Below are 23,190 nucleotides of genomic sequence, written 5' to 3'. Positions count from 1 at the left end.
TCGACTTGGACTTTCTCTTAATCATGGTTTTAGACACTGTTGTTTACCACCCCACACTGGATAAGGTTATCCAGTATCTGGACAGCTCGGCAGGTAGAGACAAATTGCTCCGTCTGTTGCAATATTTAACCAAGTTTGTCTCTTTCTACCTGATCAAGAATGGACATTCAATTGTTACTGCCCAGACAGTACGCCGAATAGAGGCTATTGCAACCTTGAACAGGAAGGCTCTGAGATTCCTCAAGCCCCTGAACCACCTCAAATCTGCTTCGGCAACTTTTGACAATAAACTAACCGACAAGGTCACCAGATATTCACAGGTGTTGCGAGATCTCGGCTACGCTGTCTACCTGGCATTGGACTCTGTTTCCTGGTTCAAGCAGCTCGGTATCTCCTCCACTAAAAGACTGCCTCAAGTTCAAAAACTGGCCTCATTATTTTGGTTCGTCGCCGTTGTCGGTGGAGCAGTCAATGATCTGAGAAAGATCAGATTGTCTCAACAGAAAGTGGCCTCTCTCAAACAAGAGCTGGTTGTCACTTCAGACAAGGAGGGAGAACAAACAGTCTCCAAGGAGACCATCAACTTAATCGAGTCAGAATCCAAACTGATTGGTAGCACGACAATAACTCTTATCAGGGATCTGTTGGATGGTTATATCGCTCTTAACGGCTTTGCCTTACAAAACAAAGATGAGAAGGTTGGATTGGCCGGTGTCATTTCCTCCTTGATAGGAATTAGGGATGTCTGGCAGGGAAAATACATCAATGAATGAAATGATGTAGGAAAAATGGTCTAAGGGATTGACTTTTCTGTTCGTTGTTTAGTTCTGTGTACTTTGATAGTGCTATGTACTTTGGGAGTTGTAATTATCACCAAAAAGCCTGCTTTCTCAATTTTTTCTTTTCTGAATGCTTCTTCTTCTCTGCAAGCCGTCTTTCTCTATTCAGGAGATGACGCTTTTCCCACTTTTGTTTATCCTCTTCACTGGTCTCCTTGTCTAGTAGACCCAGACATTTCAAACCATTCTGCAATTCACCCAGAAACCTGTCCAAGCATTCCTTCAAGTTCTCCGACTGGCTCCTGTAGACGTCACTTTGAATCACCAACCCTTGACTTTTCAAATACCTGTTATTTGCCCAGAGAAGTGACAGCAATTGGTTTCGAACTTGCTTTTCATCCACAGCACTTGACGGCTTCACCAATTCATCCGGGGGCAAGAGCAGCTTGACGCCCTGATAAAATTGGTTCTGGTCTACGGTCAAGGTCACTTTACTTGAAGTTTTGTTAACTTTCTGCCCACCGGGCCCAGAACTCCGAGAGAAGCTCACCTTGTAAAACTTGTTAAACGGCGGTTCCAACAATTTGTCGGCTTTAATCCAGCCATGATCTAACAATTTCCTCTTGTTAACGTACTGCGCCAAATTTCCCAGTCTCCGAACAAACACAGAGAGGAACATACTCATCGCAGCCAAGCTGTTCTTTCAGCCATCACTTTAATGACAGATCTAAGTTACTTATGATTACATAATCAACACATTACGCAATACCGCAAACAGCCCCTTCCCCACTACATCCCAACATTAGTTATGCCGGAGCAAAGTCAAAGCTAAAGTTCCTCCCTATAAATTAACTTCGATGCCCATCCCGTTTATTCTAGATGCTTAGAAGATACTTTTCCTCAAATTCAGCAAGAATGGTACAAGTCGGACAATCTCTTCCCAAGACCACCCTTTTCGTTAAGGATCCAAGTGACCAATTCGAGTCTGGCTCCATTGAGCCCAACTCCGTAATTGTCACTGTCCCTGCTGCTTTTTCACCCACCTGTTCGGACACCCATGTTCCAGGTTATTTGACTAGACTCAAGGACCTCAAGTCCAAGAACATCAACCATCTGTATGTTGTGTCTGTCAATGACCCATTCGTGACCAATGCCTGGAAGAAGACATTGTTGAAGAGCTTCTCCATTGACAAGACTGAAGTTCCAGTGACTTTCTTGGCTGACCCTAAGGGTGATTTCATCCACGGGTTGGACCTGGACTTTGATTCTGCCGCTGTCTTTGGTAACAATCGTTCCAAGAGAAGCGCTCTCATCATTGGTTCCGATGGTAAGGTCGCCAAGGATTTTGTTGAACCAGACAACACTGGACTTAAGGTCTCTGCTGTTGACAGCGTTTTAAAGGCATTGTAATGTGTTTACTTAGTAAGAATAGTCTATGATGTTGTTCATTGATACTGTAGGTTCTGATCTCATGTTTTTATTGATCTGTATTAACTTGCGTTATGTCTGTTTGGCCTCTGCTGTGGTTAGCAAACTACACCAAACTGGAGGCAGTTTGCGCGTAGTATCAGCAGGGCATTCCTGCAATGGCATCCTAACATTGATTGCTGGGTGATGAAATAGTATGCCTGTACCTGCCATTGATCTGGTATTAAAACCATGGCAATATCTACCATTCAGCCACAGTTATCTGACAGCCCCGTAGCAGTGAACTACTCCTGGTGTGTTTACATCAGCTCTCAAAAAAGACTGCTTTAGCCTGTCTCAGCTCAACTGCCATTGCCAATTCATACACGCAATAAAAGGGAAACGGCTTTCTGTAGTCTCTTCCTGGTCAACTCAGTTGAACTCGTTAGTACTGTAAAATCATGTACCCTCCATACTTTCAACTCCAAAATTGTCCTCAATAAACATCGCCCCTGTCTGGTCTGTACGAAGAAACCCTCCCTCCATATCGTTCTGCTAAGGGCACAGACAGCCTAATCGTTCCACGATCCTAAGGCGCGTGTGAGCTTTAGCGCTGCGCTGCTGACAAGCGTTTTGTTTTTTGATGCTTCTCCGCGCTTTCCATTCCAGGCGTTATTATTACGAAATTAGCAAGTAACCACTTGTTCATTCCCTCTCAATTAGGCTTCAAAAAAGTGCAACTTGCTTATTAACTCACTGTTGTTCCTTATAGTCCTGTATACAAACAATGTCTGCGCAGGAGATCCCGTTGGAAGCCTTCCATCCCGACTTTGTTCTAGACGTCAATTATCCATTTGATGCTAAAACTGCTACCCCCACCAAGAATGCTCAAGATGATTTGAAGAAGCTTCTGGCCTCCCTTTTGAAGAAATCCTTCGACTTCCAGATTAGAGAGAACACTTTGAACTCTATCTTGGTTTTTGTCTCCGTCAAAGAGGACAGCTTGGTAAAGTACGTCAACAGCTCATTGGCCCTTGATTACCAATATGGTATCACCAATGATCTCAAACTACTCAGTTCTTATAAGGAATTGGAAAAGGGTACAGTGGTCTCTTATGCCGAAAAGGCAAGAATTATCTATGAGGTTTTAACCAAGCACCCTTCTGAAGGTGGTGCTGGGATTACTGTTGGCTCTGGTGATTGGTCATTTGTCAAGTCAATCACCGCTGTTGGAAACTTGGCTGACCATGTTAATGATCTGAAGGAGTACGGAGTGAATTTGACAAAAATTGCCGATTCTTACGATTCTTCTTCATTCGATTACCTTCGATCCAAGTTTGGCCTGAGTGTTGCCTTTTTCTTTGAATTTTTGTCCAAATACACCAATTGGCTTATAGTAACCAGCTTTGTAGGCATCCTCTCCCACAAATTCTTGGGACGATACTCTTTGGTTTTCACGATCTTCAATTTGCTGTCTTCTATAGCATTTTATCTTTACTGGTACGTTTTTCAATCAAAGTTGGCTCTGAACCTTCATGTTAGAAATATCAGCCTTACAGAACCTACCAATGTTAGTTATCTCAATGCTTTGGAACAAAAGAGGCCATCTGTTCCCGTGTACAAGACCGTTCTGAAAGAATTGGCTTTTGTCCCTGCTGCTCTGCTATCCACCGGTGTCTTGTTACTTGCACAGATTGGATGCTTTGTTATTGAAATTTTTCTTAACGAGATCTACGATGGCCCCTTTAAAAAGTTCCTAAGCTTTGTTCCTACGGCTTTAATTGTTGGAGTTTCACCAATTATCGCTGCTATTTACAATGTCATAATTGACCGATCTTTAAACTGGGAACAACATCCGAACAATTCTTCACTTAAGAACTCGAAATTGATCAAACTGTTTGCATTTAACTTTACTGCAAGTTATGTTCCATTATTGATTAGTGCTTTCGTGTACCTTCCCTTTGGTTTCAAAGTCAACAGCCTGCTTCCTCACATTCACTCCAACATCCATTACTATGTTAGTGACAAAATTCCAGTATTGGACAAAAACTTTGAGGTCAACAGGTTCAGATTGAACGGCCAATTCCAATACTTTATATTGACCAACCAAATCGTTGCCTTGGTTTTAGAATTTGTAGTGCCTGCTGGATTAAACATTGCTACAAGATTTTTGAGCCAACCTGCCTCGTCTGACAAGACCATTGAAAAGAGAGACAATGAGGTTTTTCCGCAAGAACACGATTATCTGACCTTGGTTAGGTCTTATGTTGCTCTTCCAGAAATCAGTTATGATACCAACTACAGAACGCTTATTATCCAATTTGGATACTTGGTGTTGTTTGGTCCTGCTTGGTCTCTGGGCCCAATCGTGTCTCTTATTTTTATTGTCGCTAGAACTTTTATTTACAAGTTCCAGTTGTTGTCCCTGAAGATTGGACGTGTGCCTATTCCGGAAAGAAGAGACTCGATTTACCCCTGGGATTTGATAATTAGATGGCTGATCGTACTCAGTGCAGTGACATCCACTGCATTATCTCTGATGTACAATAGAGAGCTCGTTTCTTCTGTATCTGGTTCAGCTTTGGGGCAAATCAAATGGTGGAAAGTCGTTGGAATTACTCTGTTTACTGAACACATTGTATCTCTTTTGTTGAACATTTCTGAATACGTCATCAGGTCTTTTGTTGCTTCCTCAACAGATTCTGAGCGATTGACCGACAGAGGAGACGTTGTAAGTGTCGATCCAACTATTAGAAAGGAGCTCATAAACAAAACAGTACCAGGATTTTTTGAGACTAATGAGAACTCAAACTTGGAAATATCTAACTTTTCCAATATCATTGCTGATGTTTTAACTAGAAGCGTAGAATTACAGTCAGATTTGAGCTCAGCCCAGAAGAAAAGGACCAAAGTCAATGAAGAGCCAAAGGCAGTATCAACTTCGATAGAAACAAATGCAACCGTTCCCTCAACGCAGAAACTCTCGAGTTCCGTTGAAGAATCCAAGTCCAATTTAAAGCAAGACCCTGATTTCGGTGTTAATGACAACTTTGTGATTGCCAAGGAAGAGGAAACTGGACATAAAGTGGTCAGCACTATTGATGATAATATTCATGCTGCAGATAAGGTCGGCAGTTCGGTTCTCAATGGAGCTACAATTCCTAAGGATATGAACAGCAGGACCTCTCTTCCATTACCAAAAGCAGCAGCCTCAACCTCAGAAGCTCCAATCACAGAAGCTCCAACCGCAAAAGCTCCAATCGCAGAAGATCCACCAGTCACTGCAAGCAAGACCGAGACGGAACAGGAAATCACTAGCACGCCTCCAGTAATTCGTCAAGTAAGCGATGCTGTTGAACAGACAACCAACTCTTCTTCCAGCTATTCAGAGAATTCAGGCACCCCTTCCAAGAAACACAGGACACTGAAGAAACTTTTCAAGAAAGGACTTTAGATGCATAACTTTATCAGATCTTTTTGTAGAAGACAAATATTATTATTATACGTTGATTATATCTACTCGGGCACGCTTCCAGATGTTATGAATGTATAGTCGATCGTCGTCGTTAATGCAGGTGAGGTCATCATCGTCCACCTCAGGGTTTGGAGGTTTCACAGACAGAGTTACATATGTTCCAGCATTGTTGCCTGTTAAAAAGTAACCAGGATTAATGACTACCACGTTTTTCACAACCCGAACAAAATATCTCATCTCTGAAGGAATTATCAATACATCAGGAAGAACGTCGTAGAGTTCTGACAGTCCCATATAGGGCATATCTAGATCTGCACCACATATATGCTCAACAGTGCCATCAGGGCCTTTTCTTGTTTTCAAAGACCCTGGGAAACACGGATAATATCTTCTTTGTTGAAGAATATGGTCTGCTATACGATCAAATCTGTTCAAGTCTCCAATTTTACCTCTGTTCACGTCCTTGATATCTTTGAAAGAATCCAAATTAGAGACGCCTATGAGGCATTCGTTCAACTGAAAAGAACATGGGTTCGGGAAGCATTTAAAGTTTTTGGGCAACTGTAGAGACTTGCGTTCGAAAGAATTTTGCGGATAAGCAGCATGACTGCTGATTGAATCCCTGGTTGAAGGAATCAAAATCACCTGAATTCTAGAATCTATTTTCTTCAGAATGGGTGTAATCACAGCTCTGAAGAAATTGTCTAGAGTGGCCACTTTTTTTCCCTGGAGCTCTGGAACCGACTCGATAGAACCATCTCTAATCGAAGGGTGGGTTATATCTAGAAATGGTCCAAACATGATAACGGAATGAGGCTTGATCTCGGTGTTTAGTTTTTGCACAAAACTTTCCAATAGAGAATAGTCAATTTTTGTTGAAGGAGTATATGGTCCAGACAGAACCGTGGTTTTCATAGAGGATCCATCGAGGTTAGTTTTGTACTCCAATAACTCAGTTTTGTTACTGACTGGGGCCCCTAAATATGGAATGTCCAGCACTTGCTCTACGATGAAGCGTTCTCCGCTTGGATTTTTTCCCTTGAAACCAACAATCTGACCCGGAAAGAAAGAGTATTCTGCTAAAGATTGAACATCAATAGAAATTCTCTGCCCAATTCCACCTAACCTTGAAGTCTCCAAAAACAACGAATCTGGATTCAGACGAAGTTCAACTGGAGCAAATGGAGAATCAGGCACAATTCTTCCACAACAATATACAGAAAACTGGGAGGCTATGCAAGGGTTTCCAAAATCCGATTCTGCAATTTTGTGATGTTTTTGCAAAGTCTTTGCCATAGAATCTATCTGTTCATCCAGGACATCTGCCGTGTCTAGTAATTTCTGCCTCATGGTTCTAAATTGATATTTCTTAGGATCAAAATTTGCTGTTAGTGTGACGTTCGAAGTTGAAATATTTGGTGTATGATCAGTATCATTTTGGAGGCCACCAATGGAAGGAATATGATCATTCAATGATTCAATGATCTTTCCTGAAACCTGAACGGATTTCTTTATTGGTGAAGAGCTGGGAGGATGCTTTGATGGGGTCGCCGAAGAGCTGCTGGGGGTGACAAGTTTCCTTTTCTTATGAGAGCTGACTGGAGTGGAGGGAGTATTCAGCCCCATCAGAGGGCTAGAACCGTTGATATTTCCTCTGGCAACCGGCCTAACTATCTTGTTTTTCATCATCGGAGTGGCACTATTATTCTTTTGAGCTGCAGCTTGCACCAGCTTCTGCTGTAAGTAATCTTTCAGCTTTTCCAAGTTCTCTGGGGATAGCTGAAGATTGACATCGCTAGCACTGGTAAGAACATAGGACTCCCAATTGATGAAAAGCTCCTCCACGGAAAAATTGAATATTCCTATCAGATCTTCACATTTCTGTATTATGAGGGGATCATCTGCTTTCCTCCCGAACTTGGAGAGAATTTCTGATCCTACAGTCATGGCTTACTGGTGTTTGAATACCAATGAGTAATACGAAGAGACGCGTCTACTTTTCAAAGCGCGTCCCTAAGTAAGATGTCAACTATTGACCATTACATAAGCAGATTTTAGTAATAACAACGGGAATTATATTCGTACACATTATTCTATTTTGATTCTTCTTTGTTTTCCTCTGGGACCTCAGTCTTTTCTGGTTCTGTAGCTGTATCCTCTCCGGCCTCTTTTGCAGCATCGTCTGCGGTTTCCTTGTCGGCTTCCACTTCTTTATCGTCCTTAACTCTCTTGTTGGATTCATCGTCGTCTTGGTTAACTCTCTTCTTTCCCTTGGATTTGTCCCTACCGTTGAAACCAGCGGTTCTCTTTGATTCACGGGATTCGTCGTAGGCGACCTTTGAAGTGATCTTTAATTCTTTCTCGTTGAAAGTTGGCTTCGGCTCGGCCTCTAAGAATGCTTTCTGTTCTTCAACGGATGAAAATTCCACAATAACCTTTCCAAAAAATTCCTTGGTCTTACGGTTTCGCTTCATTCTGACCTGATTGGTCTTTCCATACTTTTTGAAAAATTCCTGTAACTGTTCCAAAGTTGCGTCTTCTGGGACATCTTCCACAACAACGCTTCTTTGGGCAATCTTGATCTGTTCCTCTCTTGATGGCAATGGTACCTTTCTGCGAACCATTTCTCCATTCTCACTGACCTCTAGAAGGTTTTCAGACTCTCTCAGAGCCTCAACGATCAGCTCGATGGGTCTGAACTTTCTCATTCTGGTAAAGTTGGCCAGTACGGAGATGGACACCCATCCTTCGTTGGCCTGCGCTGTAGTGTATAAAAATCTGTCCTTTGGTAGGTTGGAGTCGGAAAAGTAAAATTCCACTTGCTCCAGGATCTCCTTTTTTGATTGTTCTTCAGACATTGATCGGGGGTTTAGGGATCTTTCTTAGAGAGAAGAATTTAAAGGGAAAAAAAAAAATTTGAGAAGAATGAAGAAAAAAGTGGACATGTTATTTCCTGATTTGGAAATAGTGTCTTCTAGTTTAAAGGTAGCAAGAAGGATGTGTAGCCTTAGCTTTTGAATGAACAAGGGTCAAAAGACATTGTTAATTGCAGGCAGTAGCGTTTATTCCCTTTTAGAGGTAAAGTCCCACATTCCACGTATAATCGTGCACCCGTATTTGGCCTGCAATCGTTCCAATTGGTCAACCACAGAAAACCAGGTCTTTTTACCGTTATCTTTTGATTGCCAGTAATAAACTGACATATTGGTTAGCACAATGCCCTTAAGTGGTAACTTCCTTGCCTCGACATCCAGTTTGAGCAAGATATCTTCAAACTTGGAGAGTTTGTTCGACAATTCCTCAATTGCAGTAAACTCCGAAACGACAAATAAATGATTAGATTGGGAGCCCCTCAGAAACATCGGCTGAATCTTGTGCCATTCTAAAAAGCAGTCAAATAGTATAACTACTCCGTCGGTGTTTGATTTAATTGTTTCTAGGAGATAATTGTTCCACGCGATGTCATCATACACTCGCACATCAAAGAAGTGCTGGTTCTTCTCAAAAAATTTCAGTTGCCCAGAGTTTTGCTCGGGAAGCTTCAGGTGTTTATTCCTGGAAACGCATAAGGTAGACAAGTCGATGAATTTGAGCTTGGCAAAGTCATCCATTCACACAACTTGCTCCACCAACAAGGTTTAGTTTGGGGTAGCGAATGAGTAGTACTTTAGATATCAGTTTTAGTATAAAACGTCTCTATATAGTTAGTCAACTTTTTATATATACATCCTTCTATATATTAAGAGACTATAACCATTCTATTGACCATGCAATATTGTAAACACGACTAGTGGGATGATGATGTTGTCATTGAAATCACTTATACCCTCTAACACGCCTGCCAGGGCGGCTGCGATGAAGGAGATCTCCCAAGAGAATTGATAGCCAAAGAAGGTTCTGGCCGCTAAAAGTCCCAAAAAGGTCACAACGATAAAAGCAAACGTTCCCTCAACCGATTTGTTAGAGCCAGGCCACTTCACCAAACCATACCGTTTACCCACCATAGAGGCCATGGAGTCTCCCAATCCCAAACTAACCAATCCCGCACAACTGGATCCATCAAACATCACCGGAAGAACAATCCCTAGCACCAAGTATAAGTAGGAGATTGTTATGTTGCCCCTCTTATCCCTTTCATCCTGAAATTTCTCAAGATTTCTGCTCAGAATTTGTCCAAAGGGGGGCATTTCGGTGCTCCTTAAAATTTCAACCACCAAGAACAGCCCAAAGACACCCCCCAGTGCTATAACACAAAATGAAGGATCGATACTTAAGGGGTAACTCAAAATGATAAGGATCGTGAAATGCCATATTTTTCTTCTAAAATCTAAAGGAATCGCATCCACAAAGTAGAAAACTGGAGGAACCACTACCACCAGTAGAATCAACCAAGAATAAAGGAAATGAATCCTCTGCTCATTCATGATATCATTCACCAAGTAGTCCCATGGGTGTTTACCAAGAACCGGAGCTAATTGATATACCGATCCATAGTACACCAAAGCAGTGAAAACCGGGTGCAGTATCAACGAAATAACATATTTTGGTGAAAAAAGTATGAGAACTCGGTACAATGCAGTGCAAATGACCAATGAACCAATGAATGCAAGAGTCAATTTGGCCAAAATAAACAGCTCGATGTTGGATTTGTCAACAAATAACACCAAATTGACAAACAGAGTAGAGAAGAGTTCACTTTCTGTATTTGAAAATGATGATCCGCCATAATATCCTAGTAATTCCCTAAATCCAACATGAGCTACTGGTATCAACAAGTTGTTCCTGGTAGTCACAAACCCCTGATTCAGATACCCACTTTCATCAAGAACCTGCTGTTCCATTGAAAGAGCCAAAAGGATCTTAAAGGCGATTGGGATGTCGATCACCAACAGTATATTGACCAAGTTGACCCCCAAATATCGCTTATCAACTATGTACGTGACAAAAATGGGCAGAACAATTGCGTAAATAAGGTTAAACTCGGGCAATTCAACCCATTTTTCTGGATCGTCCTTGTCGATAGAGCCCAATTCCACTCCTGTATTCCATCTTCTTTTTCTGGAAACGTAAATAATCAAAATTGAAGACAGAATACTTAGAAATCCAATCCCAATTTCAACCTTGGAATCGTAGTCAAAGTTCAAATCGAGTTTCACATAGAGCAGGTTCGCAATGTAGGCCAAGATAAGAACTTGGATAACTTTGTTAATGGTAATTCCATTACTTATCACCGAGGTCATCTCGGCCACAATGGCTGATTTGAAGCTGAGTTGTGGAGGAGGGAGGCCGGAATATTCTGCCTGGCTCTCGTCAGGATTCTCCCCCGAGTTTAAAGGCTTCGACGATGCAGGCGGCAGGGTCTTCTTGGGACGCTTAGCAGCCGCTTTTTTCTTTGCCATTTTGGAATAAGCAGAAGGAATAGTTTGACAGGTGGATCAGATTATGGCGGCTGGCTTTGATAAAAAAATATGGTAGGTACCTCCTTTCGAGGCTGGAACAAAATCGACTGGTAGGGAACATCCACCACCGGGGGAAAAACGGGCTAGAGCCCTTGAAATATTACCTGATCTTGAACAGTCCTACCAAATATGTACACTCTATGTAGCGTTCTAATGCCCATTTCTAGGAGGCCTTGCACCAAATATGCTGCTACCAACACGAACGCTTGTAGACCCTTGCCTTATAGCCTGCTCGAAGTCTGAGCTCATACCCATGGAGAGCTCCAGCGTGGTTCCTAAATCAGATTCTAGTTTTTCATTGTGTGCCGTCAACTGGTCAAAATCTTTGTTCCTTTCACCGGCTGCTGTAGATTGTTGAATTGACCCAATGGTCATTAAACCCTTCAAAGTGAGATTGGGGCAATCATTCTTGATCACCTTGGCCAATGCGAGAAGATCGTCATAAGAGGATATGCCGCTCTTTTGTTCTTCACCGGAAGTATTCACCTGGATGAAGACGTTAATTTTAGGTTTGGATGCATCACGGCTGCTGTTCAACTTATTCGCCTTCTTGATGCTATCGATTGTCTCCACTGCATACAAATTATCAATCCTGGTAGCTAAATCCTTACATTTATTGGTTTGGAGACCACCAATAAAGTGCCACTTGATGTCTTTGGGAAGCTCTTGTGCTTTTGAAACCAGTTCCTGAACGTAGTTTTCTCCAAAATGGCGAAAGCCAGCATCATAAAGTGCCATAATATCACTTGATGGTTTCAGCTTAGACACACAAACCAAGTTGACAGGCCTCCCGTTGGGCGACTTTACACTGGTTATCTGGTCCAATATATGATTAACATTCTCTAAAAGCTCTTTAGATCTTTCTTCAGTCGCTTTAGGGTAGTTAGACATCGTTCGAAGGAGGATCAATCTTTTTACAGAGTGCTTAAGCATAGGAAAATATTCACATGATTGAATCATTCGAGAAAAGCCCAGAATCCCAGAAGGAGAGGAAAGACATTGTAGGGGACTTTGGTATATTCTGTCAAAGTAGATGATAAGTTCTAATCGGATTCAGCACTCTCTATGTAGTATTGTCTTTTTGCAGTGATCAAATTGATCATTATGGGAGGAACTATCTTATATAATACAGCTCAACTGTAGTTTGAGAAGGCCATGCTTATACACCGTGGCTGAATAAATCAGCTAGTGTGGTCACCAGAATGTGTGAAATGTTATCACCAGTGCATCTTATTATCAGTTTGAATGCTAATGCATCTGAAGGACCCAACTCCAATCTGAGAAGCACTCCGTAGTTGGATGCTTCAGTGTTGAGTATTCCAGCCCCCAGAACGATGTTGGGATCAAAGCTATCAATCAATGATACTCCAATCCTCTCAAGAATTCTTAACAACGATTCTCTTGATAATCTGTGCTTCACTTTGACGTCAGTAGCGTACTCACCATACTGTAACCCTGCAATTTGGTTCCAACGAAAGCTATACTCATCTAACGAGGACAAAGTTTGTGGATGAAGGCATTTGAGTAGACAGGTAGGCAGCTTGAAAGTTAATGACGTTAAAGTTCCACACATAAATGAGATATGAATCAGCGGGGACGTCACAAATGGTTTCTTCACGGTGACTTGAAATTTATGCACACTTCTTTTACCCAAAGGAATTACACTGTCAGGCAATGATAAGTTTTGCACACTGAAATTCTTGGTGGCTTCGTTGTCGATAGACACAGTGAAACCAGTAATGTCAGTAGGAGCCTGGTTGATGAAAATTAACTGACATGAAAGAATGTGTCTGTCCTTCTCACACTTGAATAAAATTTTAATCAACGAGTTTTCGAAGAAAATACCCTGGTTGTAATTAATCAATCTGTAATAGCCTTCCTCCCAATTGGAGGTCAGCATTCTTTTTCTTGAAGGAGGTGGCACTGGCGGTTTCTCTATGTTTGGAATCGAGTACAACTTGCTCTTCAAAGTGAACGGGGGATTTTCCTGAAGAAGAATTGCCAATAGTGCATGATTATGTGGCTTGGAAAGTTGCAAGTACTCAACGGACCGCTGTTGTATCTCGGAGTCTATGGAACACGTCTCTTTCTCAATGATGTCTAAAATTCTTGGCCTTAGATCTTCGTATGCAATAAAGAGTTTCATAAAGCATGTCAATAACATGGCTCTAGTTTGCACTGAGCAGTAAAAATACTTGTGGTATAATAAACTCAGTAACTCTTTCTCATGAGCTAGCGGGGATTGGACTTGAATTAAATATCTATGGTAATCTCCAAATACCACAGCTGCAATCTTCAGCATTGTTTCGGGAAATTCTTTTTGTTTCAAGTAGTCCAAGACAAGTCTAGCTGTCGTAAGTTGAATGTCTTCGTTATTGATGGTAATTTGAACAACGCGTTCCCATACTTCATCCTTCAGGTAATTTCCTGACAAAAATACCAGCTTCAAATTTTGTTGCACATACCACGTAGCATCTGTAGAATACTTTTCCAACAGAATAGAAATTTTCAGTATTAAATCAGGTCTCAAGGTGTAGTCACATCTGGGCAAATACTCAAAAAGCTTCTTCACAATCATCACAATGTTACTTGAGTTTGTCGACAGGAAGATAGCCTCAGTGGATTTTTTTCGAACAGAGGTATCTCTGTCGTACAAAAATTGAAAGAACTGGTCAATATATTTAGAGGTCTCCTTCTCAATGTAAATGTTACTGGCAGGGTTATTTCGAATAATCTTAATCATTGAATCCAAAACCAGATATCTCGTATTAACTTCCGAAGAACGAAGAAGTCCCCCAAGAGCATCAAAAGCCACGCTAATAGACTGCAATGAAGAGTCTAAACAAGAACCCAGACTGATAGACTGAAATAAGACCGCTAATATTGAATTTTTGAACTGAGGATTGGCATTCTTATCGTTCTTATCAAATAACTTAATGACCAAAGCAATTGAGTCTTTCACTAACCGGTTAAGATGCTCTATTTGCAATTGATCAACCTGTTCAAAGTTATCAGATACCAAAGTTTCCAATAGTCGCATAATCTTCACTATTAACCAGGGAGATGGGAACCCATTGTAAAGATAATCCGATTCGATGTCCTTCTGTTCGATCAACTGGTCTAACTTCTGAATCAATACTGGAATGGCAGGTATGCACGCCTTTGGTCTATGTTTACTGATTTGCTGGACCAAAGAACATAAAGAGATCATGAGTCCAATGTTGTCCGTGTCTAATAGGGATAAGATCCTTGGAATAAACCTCTCATGAACCTTGACCGACTCTGAAGAGTCTCTTAAAATCTTAAGTAGGGCTAAAGAAGATTTCTTTTTGACCAAGACACTGGAATTCGAAGCTCTGATCAACTGTAGGAGCAACTCAATGATCTTCGCCAGTTCATTAGTAGTGAATAACTCATCGTAATAAACACCGGCAAGAAAATGCAGGGCAAGGGCAACCTTGTCTTCTTGGTGAGAATCCAAGTTCCTTTCTAAATGGGAGAACAAATTGAATTCACTCAAGTTCTCCAATTGGGATGCGTATATCAATTGGAGAGCTAAATATCCGATGTTTCTTTCACTCAGACTTTCCGATTCAATCATTGAACAGCAATGCGGCAGGCCAAAGTCTAAATTCACGACATTATCCTTTTTTTGGCTATTTAGACAAATGTAGATCAACTTACAGGCGTACTTCTGTTTTTGGTAGGACGACAGGTTTTTGTCTTTGAAATGATTTTGAATGTTGATCAACTCTGAATGGATCTGCGTGTTTTCTTCGGCAGCGTTCTTGGAGCTTCGAACGTCTGAGATGAATTGCATCAGCCCTTTCATTTGAGGGGCCATTTTTGAACGGGAAAGGATCCTATAAACTGGGAGATCGGAGAAAGGAACGAGTTCTTGAAATACGTTGGCAGATCCGGCAAAAGGAACGAGATGAGCGAGAGAAGGGCCGATTCCTAGAAGGGAGATCAGTGCATCTAGGCGCGCGAGCTCAAAGAGACTAGTGGCAGTCAGATGGACAGGATGCCATACATCTACAGTGTCATGAACTATGTGACGTTGTGACTTGAAAAGGTGCAACTAATTGATCCGTACTAAACATGTGCCGAGCACAGAAGTTCCCTGCTCCATCAGAAAGTCAAAAACTCTACAGCCAATTGAGGAATAGTATCTCTTCGTATATATACAGGTTATGGATTATTTCTTTAATTTAATTCTCATGGCTCTTTGCGCCTTTCTTCTCTTTCTAAGCTTGTGTTTCTTCATCTTCAGTCTTCTCTTTCGCATGACAGAGTCTAGCAGCATTTCTATGCTGGAAGCTGGTGAAGATTGAGGTTCGATGTATTTGAGTGGAGAAACCGATTTGGCCGTGGACAGCCCGAATGGAAAGGAGTTTGATATTCTGTTGTTGACATGTATTACAGAGGAGGCATACCTTCTTGAGGTAGCAAATAGCCTTGAAATGAACATGATGTTGTTGAGGGACATCTGAAATTTTTCTCGTTGAAAAACAGAGCCAGTTCAAGGAAATTCGCTGATTGCCAGAAGGTGCAAGGTGAGAGGAGAGAGGCTGGCGTGAGGTAGGCAAAGACAGAATAGATGGATTCTTGATCCATGCTACGGATATGGGGAGACAACCTTACCGTGGTAAAAATATATCATTAAATAATACGTTTTGGTCACTATTATCCTTCCTCTTAGTTATACATTCGTAAATGATTGACAACAGACGAGTTGGCGAGAGAAAGTCCCGGAAGTCAAATCACTAGGATTCCACTAAGCCTCCCATGTTATCACTACTCTCCCCATTAAAGCTCTGCAGTTTCTATATCGACGTTCAGCCCAGCCAGACCATCTACATGATGGACTGGTAAAATAATACAAACTCCTTCTTTACTCTCTCCCAGTTATGCGGATCAAAGAAAATGTAAACCCCTCTCTCACTGTTCAATCCGTTAGGCACAGGTTCGTGATTGGAATCTTTAGTTAACCAAACCTGTAAATACTTGTGATATCTCCAGTTTCTTTTCACCAACTCGCGTGACGCAAGCTCTTGTAACGTATCCTTGGGACATGTGTAAAATATGAAAAACAGGGTTTCGTCCGTGAACGTGGAGATCTTCATAGCAGGGTCAGGAAGCTCTGAGTTGGATAACTTGAACGATTCTATTTGCTTGCAATTTGGATCCACTTGTGATCTGGAAGTCTCTAGCCATGGGGATGTAAAGGATCTGGAAATCAGCCCAGTACTATCCGGGAGGCCCAACATGTTGAGTTCTGTTCCTATCAAAAGTGTCGTCTGATCGTTGTTGGGCATTTTGAGGGCCTCGGAGAGCGCCTTGGCGTACTCCTGTGTTGACTCTGCAGCTGACATGAATGATCGTTGGTCAGGTTTTGGATGGTTTAGTTGGAGACGTACCTATCGAGGGAAGAAAACGATGTTCAATGTTGGATGGAAGTTGAAAATAAATGCTGGATGTCGCGTAAAGAACGTGAAAAAAAAAAAAAAAAAACTTATCTCAGCTCTTCCCCTTCAGTGTAAATATGACCAGCAGATTGTACCCGAACATCATAATAACAGGCACTCCTGGTTGCGGTAAAACCTCTCATTGTGAGAGCTTGGTCGAGAGCTTGAACGACGAGTTGAGATCGCACTTTCAGCATCTAGAAATCAGCAAAGTAGCAAGAGAAAGAGGCTGTATCGACGGGTTCGACCAAGAGAGAGACAGTAGCATCGTGGATGAGGATAAATTGGTGGACTCCTTGGAGCCAGATCTCAGAGAAGGCGGTAAAATCATCGATTGGCACTGCTGCGACGTCTTTCCAGAGAGATTGATTGATTTGGTGGTTGTGGTCACATGCGACAATTCTGTTCTCTTTGATCGTCTTTCTCAAAGAGGATACCCCGATTCCAAGATCACAGAAAATATTGACTGTGAAATAATGCAAGTGATCCTGCAAGAAGCCAAAGATTCTTATGCTCCAGAGATTGTCATTGAACTGTCAAGTGAGGACCTGGAAACGATGGACGACAACGTTGAGCGAATCATCCAATGGATCAACAGCTGGAGAGAAAACAACCCAGACGGCGCAAGCAATGAGCTAGACTGAGAGTGAACACAGAAGAACCACAAAGCAATTTTGAGGCTTGTTAGAGAGTAAACATAGAATGGTATAGAGAGATAATTGTAACGGGTATTAGAGCAAATCCCAATTTGGCAATTGCCGAGAATGGTTGTGATTACCACTTTGGTCTCCGGCATCACACAACCCACATAAAATTCTACACACAACCAAAGCAACACATTTTGGTCATGGACAGAACAATACAGCTGCATTTGTTCGCATTCTACAATTGCACAGTGACTACTGAACCAGGCTGCTATTTTGCTGTTTTGCCTATTTAGCCCCTCTGGCTGCCCCCAGTTGTCGTGAAAAAAATGACTAACTGAGCTGCAAAATGCAAGGCGAACAGGATCTACACAGCGTCCCCAAGGTATCGGTATCGAAGAAAAAGTCGGTTTTGATCGTTCCGGTCTTAGACACTTTTTGTGTGTGTGTGAATAATTGATGAGTAACTTACCCTACATTATGTAGCATAGTTATTAAGCTGTGTAAGCACAGAATGTGTTTGAGCCCAAATTGGCTCGTTTCCAGAACATCAACCACAGTTTACATACTGTTCGTCGATTCATAACATCTTGGTTCTTGAGATTTTGAAAGATCTTCTCTGGTGTTCTCTGCTCTCTGGGAAGATGTTCCGAAGCTTCACTTGAATTCCTTCCTCATTCTCTTTGACACAACTGTTCTCCCAACGTCTGGCTCTCGCACAACGGCGTTCGTTCCACAATTTGGGTTCATCTTATCAGTATCCCTTCATTGCTACCCATTATGCCTCGCATCCCCTCCAATCACCTTTGTCCTTTCTGATAACACGCGCGCGCAGGCTAATTTGATCGAACGGACGCCCGCCCAACTGAAATTATACGGCAAAAAAAAGGAACGTCTCTGCATTTCTTTTTCCTTCCCCCAGCATTTCTTTTTTTTTCTTTCTTGATCTTACTTATTAAATCGAAATTGAACCTCAATGCATCTGACCTCTTTCTCTTTTTCCCTTTTCTCCTCTTTTACCTTCCATAAAACAACTACGCTGCCCTCTGCGAATTTTCCCAGCAAAGTATTCTCCCTTCGCAAGAATTTGCAATAAAATGAGCTCACATTTGGAAAACGACAACTTAGCTAGCAATCCGACGAATAATAATTCAAGTGCCACCGCAACTGCTACCGCCACCAGCACATCATCTGCCGCCCCTGGAGGCCCTCCCCATTCAGACTCTACTCCATCAACAAGCGCATCCGCTCCCTCCGCAAACACAAGTACCACGTCGGTCTCGTCGGCTTCTTCTACCCATTCTTGCGCCACCAAGAAACGCACATTAAACCAGCTACTCAATCACACCAAGAAGATAAAAATGGTCTCCAACAGCTCCCACAGCTCCCACGGCCACCAGCCAACAAAGCAAAAGACCGGCAACAACACAGACGACCTCAACATTCATCTGAGCAACCAGCAGACTTCGTCCTCCTCCATAACAAACTCTTTCCCTATAGAGAAGCGGTTTCGTTCTCGTTCGGTTCCCTACATCCCCTATCAGACTTTCAGCCAATGCGAGAACAACAAGGCCTCCATGTCTCGGTTTTCAGGTGTCAGTGTGCAGGACATCACAAGCTCCATTCTGTTGACCAACCCCTTGCCTCCTGTGAATTTGTCAAGTCTGCGAGAAATCGATCTGCAAGAGATCCTGAAGAACCCACAATTACGCCATGACATCATATTTGATCCCCAGTTACAGTTCCGTCCAAACGTAGAAGGAGACAGAGGCAAAAGAAAGAAGTTGCACATCGACAAGTATTGGTCGTCCATCGAAAGAGAGCTCACCCTCTATTTTGAGTCACATCTCAACTTCAACTTGGCCATTTCCAAGTTGCCAACCCTTTTTATTACCCTCAGAGACATTCTGCTGAGCCTAATGCCCCAACAAGACAAACAGAAAATAATCGACGTTATGGACATTGAACTTTTGATCCAAAACTTGAAAAATGGTACCCTTCAACTCTGTCCAATGTTCCAATGGCTAGGATCGGTTTTGAAGAAAAACTGCGCTCCCACAAGAGATTCCATTGTCGACAACATGTTAAGCTGCTTCGAAAGGGATGCCGATGTGAAAAGTATTATTAAAGGTCTTGGCTACAGCTTCCAAATCCTAGAGAGAATGAAGTTGGATGTGGCTAACCATCAAATTCGCATCATGAAACCCTTGTTAATATCCACAGCTATCGACTTTGAGAAGGACTACTTCAACCAAATGATCAAAAGAGACAAAATATCTATTCAAGACAGTCTTGGTTGGTACTCCAAGGCATATCACAAATTGGCTGGCACTATCAAATCTGAAAACTTGCATCAATATACCATCATCCATTCAATTATTGACCTTTTAAGCTGTCGCAACATGGTCAACGAGTTTCCATCCACTCTTTCATTTGACAACTCCAAACTAATTGTGCTAAGAGCCGATATCAGACAACTTGCCTGCTTGCAACTATGTATACTGTTGTACAAGCAGCTTGTTCTTCGTTTTGATGAGAACTTGTCTTATAGGGCCGAGTTGCTCTCATTCGACAATTTGAATGATCTCAAGAAGCGAGTCTTAGCTATTGTTGTCGATGAAAACGGTAACTCCAAGTGGACAAAGAACATCAACGACTTGGCCTTGACTATTGTCCAAAGATGTACTGTCAACCCGAAGACGTCAGATGGCGGAAAGGCCCAAACTACTCTCCCTTCTAACGACATGGTTGCCTTTGCTTTCAACTGGTTAATTAAGCAAACCCAACCTAACTCTAGAATGTACGGTATTTTGGAAGACCGAATCTTCTCTAGCCTAAAGTCGCTTGTTCTCAGTTCCTTCCAGAAGGACGAGAACCTGTTGACTTCCGAGGAGTTTATCCGTCTAACCTCTGAGAGCTCCTCGAACACGTCTTTGCTACAATCTTCGTTTTCTTCTTCGGCACCACTATCCTCCGCTGCATACCTTTCACAGCCCTCAGAGAAGAAGGCAAATGACCGTAACACCGATGTCACTTTCCAGGAGTTGTCCACACTGGGTAATGCCCTGACTATCTTAATTAAGTTCCACTGGAATGTTCTGGGAAGCTGCTATTTACAGTGCATCAACTAAGGTCATCTGTTCTAAATATACATAGACACGAGAAACAAGAATAATATCCATAACTATGAATAAAGAGTATCGCTGTATATATTATATTATCTTCAATTGTCATGCCTTTACCACGTAATTTGGGTCCTGGTAGATTATGTCAGCATCGCGTCTTGTGTGGTTTTTGTAGGTGAAACCCCTCCAGAAAAGTAAGTAAGGTTCAGCTTTTAGTTCAACTTAAAAAAGGGGTATGAATAATGGTCCCAATCTTACTGCGATTGAGAGGAGCACGCTGGAGAGGATCAGGCAGATCCAGAAGGACGAATGTTTGAGTCGGAGGGAATCAACAGTAAGCACTCTCAGTAATTTATCACTGGACACGATAGCTACCACGGGACGTCTACTGGACCATCTTGGACTGGAGTCTTTGGTCGGGTCGGACGACAATGCCACGGATGAAGAAGATAATCTATCTATTGTTTATGACGATGAGAACAAGATCAAGTTGGCCAAATCACAGACAAACTCGTCCACCTCGACATTGAAGGATGTTTCGATGCCAAAACAGAGGGATGATGAACACGACCGTGATACTGCCAAAAACAATTACGTTTCTGCGCAAAACTTTCGGTCGTTGAAGCAGAGGTTTCATACGTCAGAGTCTCTGACGAATAAGATCGACCTTTCAAGTTGGAAGGATGCTCAAGTGTTGGAGTCTGCTTCCCACCCAACACACGTCAGTAATAACAACTATTGGGAACATCGTGTTTCTTACAAACCAGAAACCAGACAAAATGACTCCGACCAGTCAAGTAATAACTCGCAAGATGAGGCTAGTGATGGGTACGGCGAGGACTCTAAGACTTCATTCTCTCATGAGAAGTCACAATCACAGACGATCCCAGATTCCTGGAGAATGACTGACCATGATACCCAGAGCGCAACAGAGCCAGAGATTGAAAGTCCCAGGCGCAAAAGATTCACCGTTTTCGGAACGGATTCCTCTTCGTACATCCCATCACCGCCTAGGATACGGTCCCCGCTATTCAAGCGTCTATCGGGCCAGATGAGTAAGGAACCAGGAGTGTCGTCCTCTCCAAAGAAAAACCCTTTGAACCTACACGTACATCAAAATGAAAGGGAAACATTAGCAAGATTTTTAGACTCAAATGACATCGACTATGCCACGATCCCCCAACTACCTGCGGCCTTAACAACACAACTCAATATCAATCCGGATGACCTCCCATCTCCGACCCAAAGAAACTTCCATAAACATTCTAATTCGCATTCATCCATAAGTTCACAAGAGACGGCCAACATGGACAGGGTCAGTCTGGCTTTGAAACTGAGAAATAGTGGCAAGCTAAGAGAGTCGTCCTATCAATTGGAGAAGGCTTCTCACGAGGGCAACGAACAGGCAATGATGTTGTACGCTTTGGCCCTAAGATACGGCGACGGTGTCAGGAAAGATAACGTACTGTCGTTCCAATGGTTGACGAAAATATTTCTATCATATTTTCCATCATTGTCTTCGTTCTTGCGAGAGCCTGATATTTCACCCTTTGCACTGAACGCGGAAAACATTCCCTCCTCACCTAAAGAACCAATTGCCTCAGCGTTATACGAGCTGGGAAAATGTTACATGACCGGACTTGGTGTCACCAAGGATGAGGCAGTAGGGCTCAAGTTCCTAGAACGTTCAGCTTCCATGGGCATTGTTGATGCAATGTGTGAGGTGGGCATGATCTGGTCGAACAAATCCAAGCACCGCAAGAAAGATCTCTACAAGGCCTCCGCCTGGCTACGACTTGCCGACAAATTCCATGCGCCCTTGGTGGGAGTCAGTTGGATCTACAAGGAGAAATATTTCCCAAAGTAATCAAGTAATCGTCGTACTAATAATCTTATAATACTATGATGTATAATTACCAGTGGTTCCTAATGCATTCTAAGTATCTTGCTACTCCACGTGACATCATAATACCGAATTCGCATCCTTTATCGTCTTGCGAAATGCTGGGGAAGTTGTTTTTTTCTAGAATGTTGCGGTGCGTCCGGAATACCTATTTAAGGAAGACTCTCTCCCCTTCAATTTGTTCGGCAAGAAAGTTATCCTCCACAAAAATGGTTCATATCTTACTCGATCAACACAATCCCGAGGAGACCGCATTGGAGGCTCCTTACCTGAAATTGTACACTTTTGGCACTCCTAACGGCCGCAAGGTTTCCACACTGTTGGAATTGCTGCATTTGGATTACCATGTCCATTCCCTGGATATAACCAAGAATGAGAGCAAGCAAGACTGGTTTTTGAAAATTAATCCCAATGGTAGGATCCCAACTTTGACGGAGGCTGATTCCAATGGCAATCAGTTTTCGATCAGCGAGTCTGGGGCTATTCTGCTGTATCTGGCTGACAAATACGACAAAGACCGCAAATTCTCGTACGCTTACGGAACAAAAGAATACTATGAGGAATTGGAGTGGTTAATGTTCCAAATGGCCGGCGTGGGACCAATGACAGGGCAAGCTAATCATTTTGTGAGGTTTACCAAGGAAGATATCCCTTATGCCAAAAAGCGTTATCTGGACGAAGTACGCCGTCTCTGCTCAGTTTTGGAGGAAAGATTGGAAAGAAACCCACACAAAGCCTTGTTCTTAGTTGGAGATCATTTGTCTTTGGCTGACATTGCCACCTACCCATGGATTTATGGTCTGAAATTTTTGGACATTGATGTCAATGATTATCCAAAATTGGCTCAATGGGCAGAACAAATCTCAAAGATAGAGGAGGTCAAGAAGGGTATGAGTGTACCATAAAGTTGAATAGCATGCAAGTAGGTAG

The 23,190-nt window shown here is 42.4% G+C and overlaps 15 protein-coding genes across 15 annotated transcripts; 7 read left to right on the top strand and 8 right to left on the bottom strand.

The window, feature by feature from the left end:
• Positions 1–23: 23 nt before the first annotated feature.
• PAS_chr2-1_0504 (Peroxisomal membrane protein) lies at positions 24–773 on the top strand (the record flags this gene model as incomplete). Its single annotated transcript, XM_002491370.1, has 1 exon — positions 24–773. The coding sequence occupies one exon, from the start codon at positions 24–26 to the stop codon at positions 771–773; it is 750 nt and encodes a 249-aa protein (XP_002491415.1).
• A 97-nt stretch (positions 774–870) lies between these two features.
• PAS_chr2-1_0503 (Hypothetical protein) lies at positions 871–1,464 on the bottom strand (the record flags this gene model as incomplete). Its single annotated transcript, XM_002491369.1, has 1 exon — positions 871–1,464. One exon carries the CDS (start codon positions 1,462–1,464, stop codon positions 871–873), a length of 594 nt encoding a protein of 197 aa, XP_002491414.1.
• A 194-nt stretch (positions 1,465–1,658) lies between these two features.
• PAS_chr2-1_0502 (Thiol-specific peroxiredoxin, reduces hydroperoxides to protect against oxidative damage) lies at positions 1,659–2,189 on the top strand (the record flags this gene model as incomplete). Its single annotated transcript, XM_002491368.1, has 1 exon — positions 1,659–2,189. One exon carries the CDS (start codon positions 1,659–1,661, stop codon positions 2,187–2,189), a length of 531 nt encoding a protein of 176 aa, XP_002491413.1.
• Positions 2,190–2,973: 784 nt separating this feature from the next.
• On the top strand, positions 2,974–5,640 carry PAS_chr2-1_0501 (Plasma membrane protein that may be involved in osmotolerance; the record flags this gene model as incomplete). The annotated part of the gene is made up of 1 exon (XM_002491367.1): positions 2,974–5,640. The coding sequence occupies one exon, from the start codon at positions 2,974–2,976 to the stop codon at positions 5,638–5,640; it is 2,667 nt and encodes an 888-aa protein (XP_002491412.1).
• A 45-nt stretch (positions 5,641–5,685) lies between these two features.
• PAS_chr2-1_0500 (B subunit of DNA polymerase alpha-primase complex) lies at positions 5,686–7,608 on the bottom strand (the record flags this gene model as incomplete). Its single annotated transcript, XM_002491366.1, has 1 exon — positions 5,686–7,608. The coding sequence occupies one exon, from the start codon at positions 7,606–7,608 to the stop codon at positions 5,686–5,688; it is 1,923 nt and encodes a 640-aa protein (XP_002491411.1).
• Positions 7,609–7,754: 146 nt separating this feature from the next.
• PAS_chr2-1_0852 (uncharacterized protein) lies at positions 7,755–8,519 on the bottom strand (the record flags this gene model as incomplete). The annotated part of the gene is made up of 1 exon (XM_002491365.1): positions 7,755–8,519. The coding sequence occupies one exon, from the start codon at positions 8,517–8,519 to the stop codon at positions 7,755–7,757; it is 765 nt and encodes a 254-aa protein (XP_002491410.1).
• Positions 8,520–8,723: 204 nt separating this feature from the next.
• PAS_chr2-1_0499 (uncharacterized protein) lies at positions 8,724–9,272 on the bottom strand (the record flags this gene model as incomplete). The annotated part of the gene is made up of 1 exon (XM_002491364.1): positions 8,724–9,272. One exon carries the CDS (start codon positions 9,270–9,272, stop codon positions 8,724–8,726), a length of 549 nt encoding a protein of 182 aa, XP_002491409.1.
• Positions 9,273–9,419: 147 nt separating this feature from the next.
• Positions 9,420–11,060, bottom strand: PAS_chr2-1_0498 (Dolichol kinase, catalyzes the terminal step in dolichyl monophosphate (Dol-P) biosynthesis; the record flags this gene model as incomplete). The annotated part of the gene is made up of 1 exon (XM_002491363.1): positions 9,420–11,060. One exon carries the CDS (start codon positions 11,058–11,060, stop codon positions 9,420–9,422), a length of 1,641 nt encoding a protein of 546 aa, XP_002491408.1.
• Positions 11,061–11,270: 210 nt separating this feature from the next.
• PAS_chr2-1_0497 (Single-domain racemase, possibly non-specific due to the lack of the second domain) lies at positions 11,271–12,080 on the bottom strand (the record flags this gene model as incomplete). Its single annotated transcript, XM_002491362.1, has 1 exon — positions 11,271–12,080. The coding sequence occupies one exon, from the start codon at positions 12,078–12,080 to the stop codon at positions 11,271–11,273; it is 810 nt and encodes a 269-aa protein (XP_002491407.1).
• Positions 12,081–12,279: 199 nt separating this feature from the next.
• Positions 12,280–14,964, bottom strand: PAS_chr2-1_0496 (Alpha-adaptin, large subunit of the clathrin associated protein complex (AP-2); the record flags this gene model as incomplete). The annotated part of the gene is made up of 1 exon (XM_002491361.1): positions 12,280–14,964. One exon carries the CDS (start codon positions 14,962–14,964, stop codon positions 12,280–12,282), a length of 2,685 nt encoding a protein of 894 aa, XP_002491406.1.
• Positions 14,965–15,976: 1,012 nt separating this feature from the next.
• PAS_chr2-1_0494 (uncharacterized protein) lies at positions 15,977–16,495 on the bottom strand (the record flags this gene model as incomplete). The annotated part of the gene is made up of 1 exon (XM_002491360.1): positions 15,977–16,495. The coding sequence occupies one exon, from the start codon at positions 16,493–16,495 to the stop codon at positions 15,977–15,979; it is 519 nt and encodes a 172-aa protein (XP_002491405.1).
• Positions 16,496–16,665: 170 nt separating this feature from the next.
• Positions 16,666–17,232, top strand: PAS_chr2-1_0493 (Essential NTPase required for small ribosome subunit synthesis; the record flags this gene model as incomplete). The annotated part of the gene is made up of 1 exon (XM_002491359.1): positions 16,666–17,232. One exon carries the CDS (start codon positions 16,666–16,668, stop codon positions 17,230–17,232), a length of 567 nt encoding a protein of 188 aa, XP_002491404.1.
• Positions 17,233–18,329: 1,097 nt separating this feature from the next.
• Positions 18,330–20,363, top strand: PAS_chr2-1_0492 (Protein whose overexpression suppresses growth defect of mutants lacking protein kinase A activity; the record flags this gene model as incomplete). The annotated part of the gene is made up of 1 exon (XM_002491358.1): positions 18,330–20,363. The coding sequence occupies one exon, from the start codon at positions 18,330–18,332 to the stop codon at positions 20,361–20,363; it is 2,034 nt and encodes a 677-aa protein (XP_002491403.1).
• Positions 20,364–20,592: 229 nt separating this feature from the next.
• Positions 20,593–22,224, top strand: PAS_chr2-1_0491 (uncharacterized protein; the record flags this gene model as incomplete). The annotated part of the gene is made up of 1 exon (XM_002491357.1): positions 20,593–22,224. The coding sequence occupies one exon, from the start codon at positions 20,593–20,595 to the stop codon at positions 22,222–22,224; it is 1,632 nt and encodes a 543-aa protein (XP_002491402.1).
• Positions 22,225–22,469: 245 nt separating this feature from the next.
• On the top strand, positions 22,470–23,165 carry PAS_chr2-1_0490 (Nitrogen catabolite repression transcriptional regulator; the record flags this gene model as incomplete). The annotated part of the gene is made up of 1 exon (XM_002491356.1): positions 22,470–23,165. The coding sequence occupies one exon, from the start codon at positions 22,470–22,472 to the stop codon at positions 23,163–23,165; it is 696 nt and encodes a 231-aa protein (XP_002491401.1).
• Positions 23,166–23,190: the final 25 nt, after the last annotated feature.

Source organism: Komagataella phaffii, chromosome 2 (genome assembly GCF_000027005.1).
Source record: "Komagataella phaffii GS115 chromosome 2, complete sequence".
NCBI classification, from domain to species: domain Eukaryota; kingdom Fungi; phylum Ascomycota; class Pichiomycetes; order Pichiales; family Pichiaceae; genus Komagataella; species Komagataella phaffii.
The sequence above is the reverse complement of the archived record's forward strand: the minus strand, read 5'-3'. Positions and strand labels throughout refer to the sequence as shown.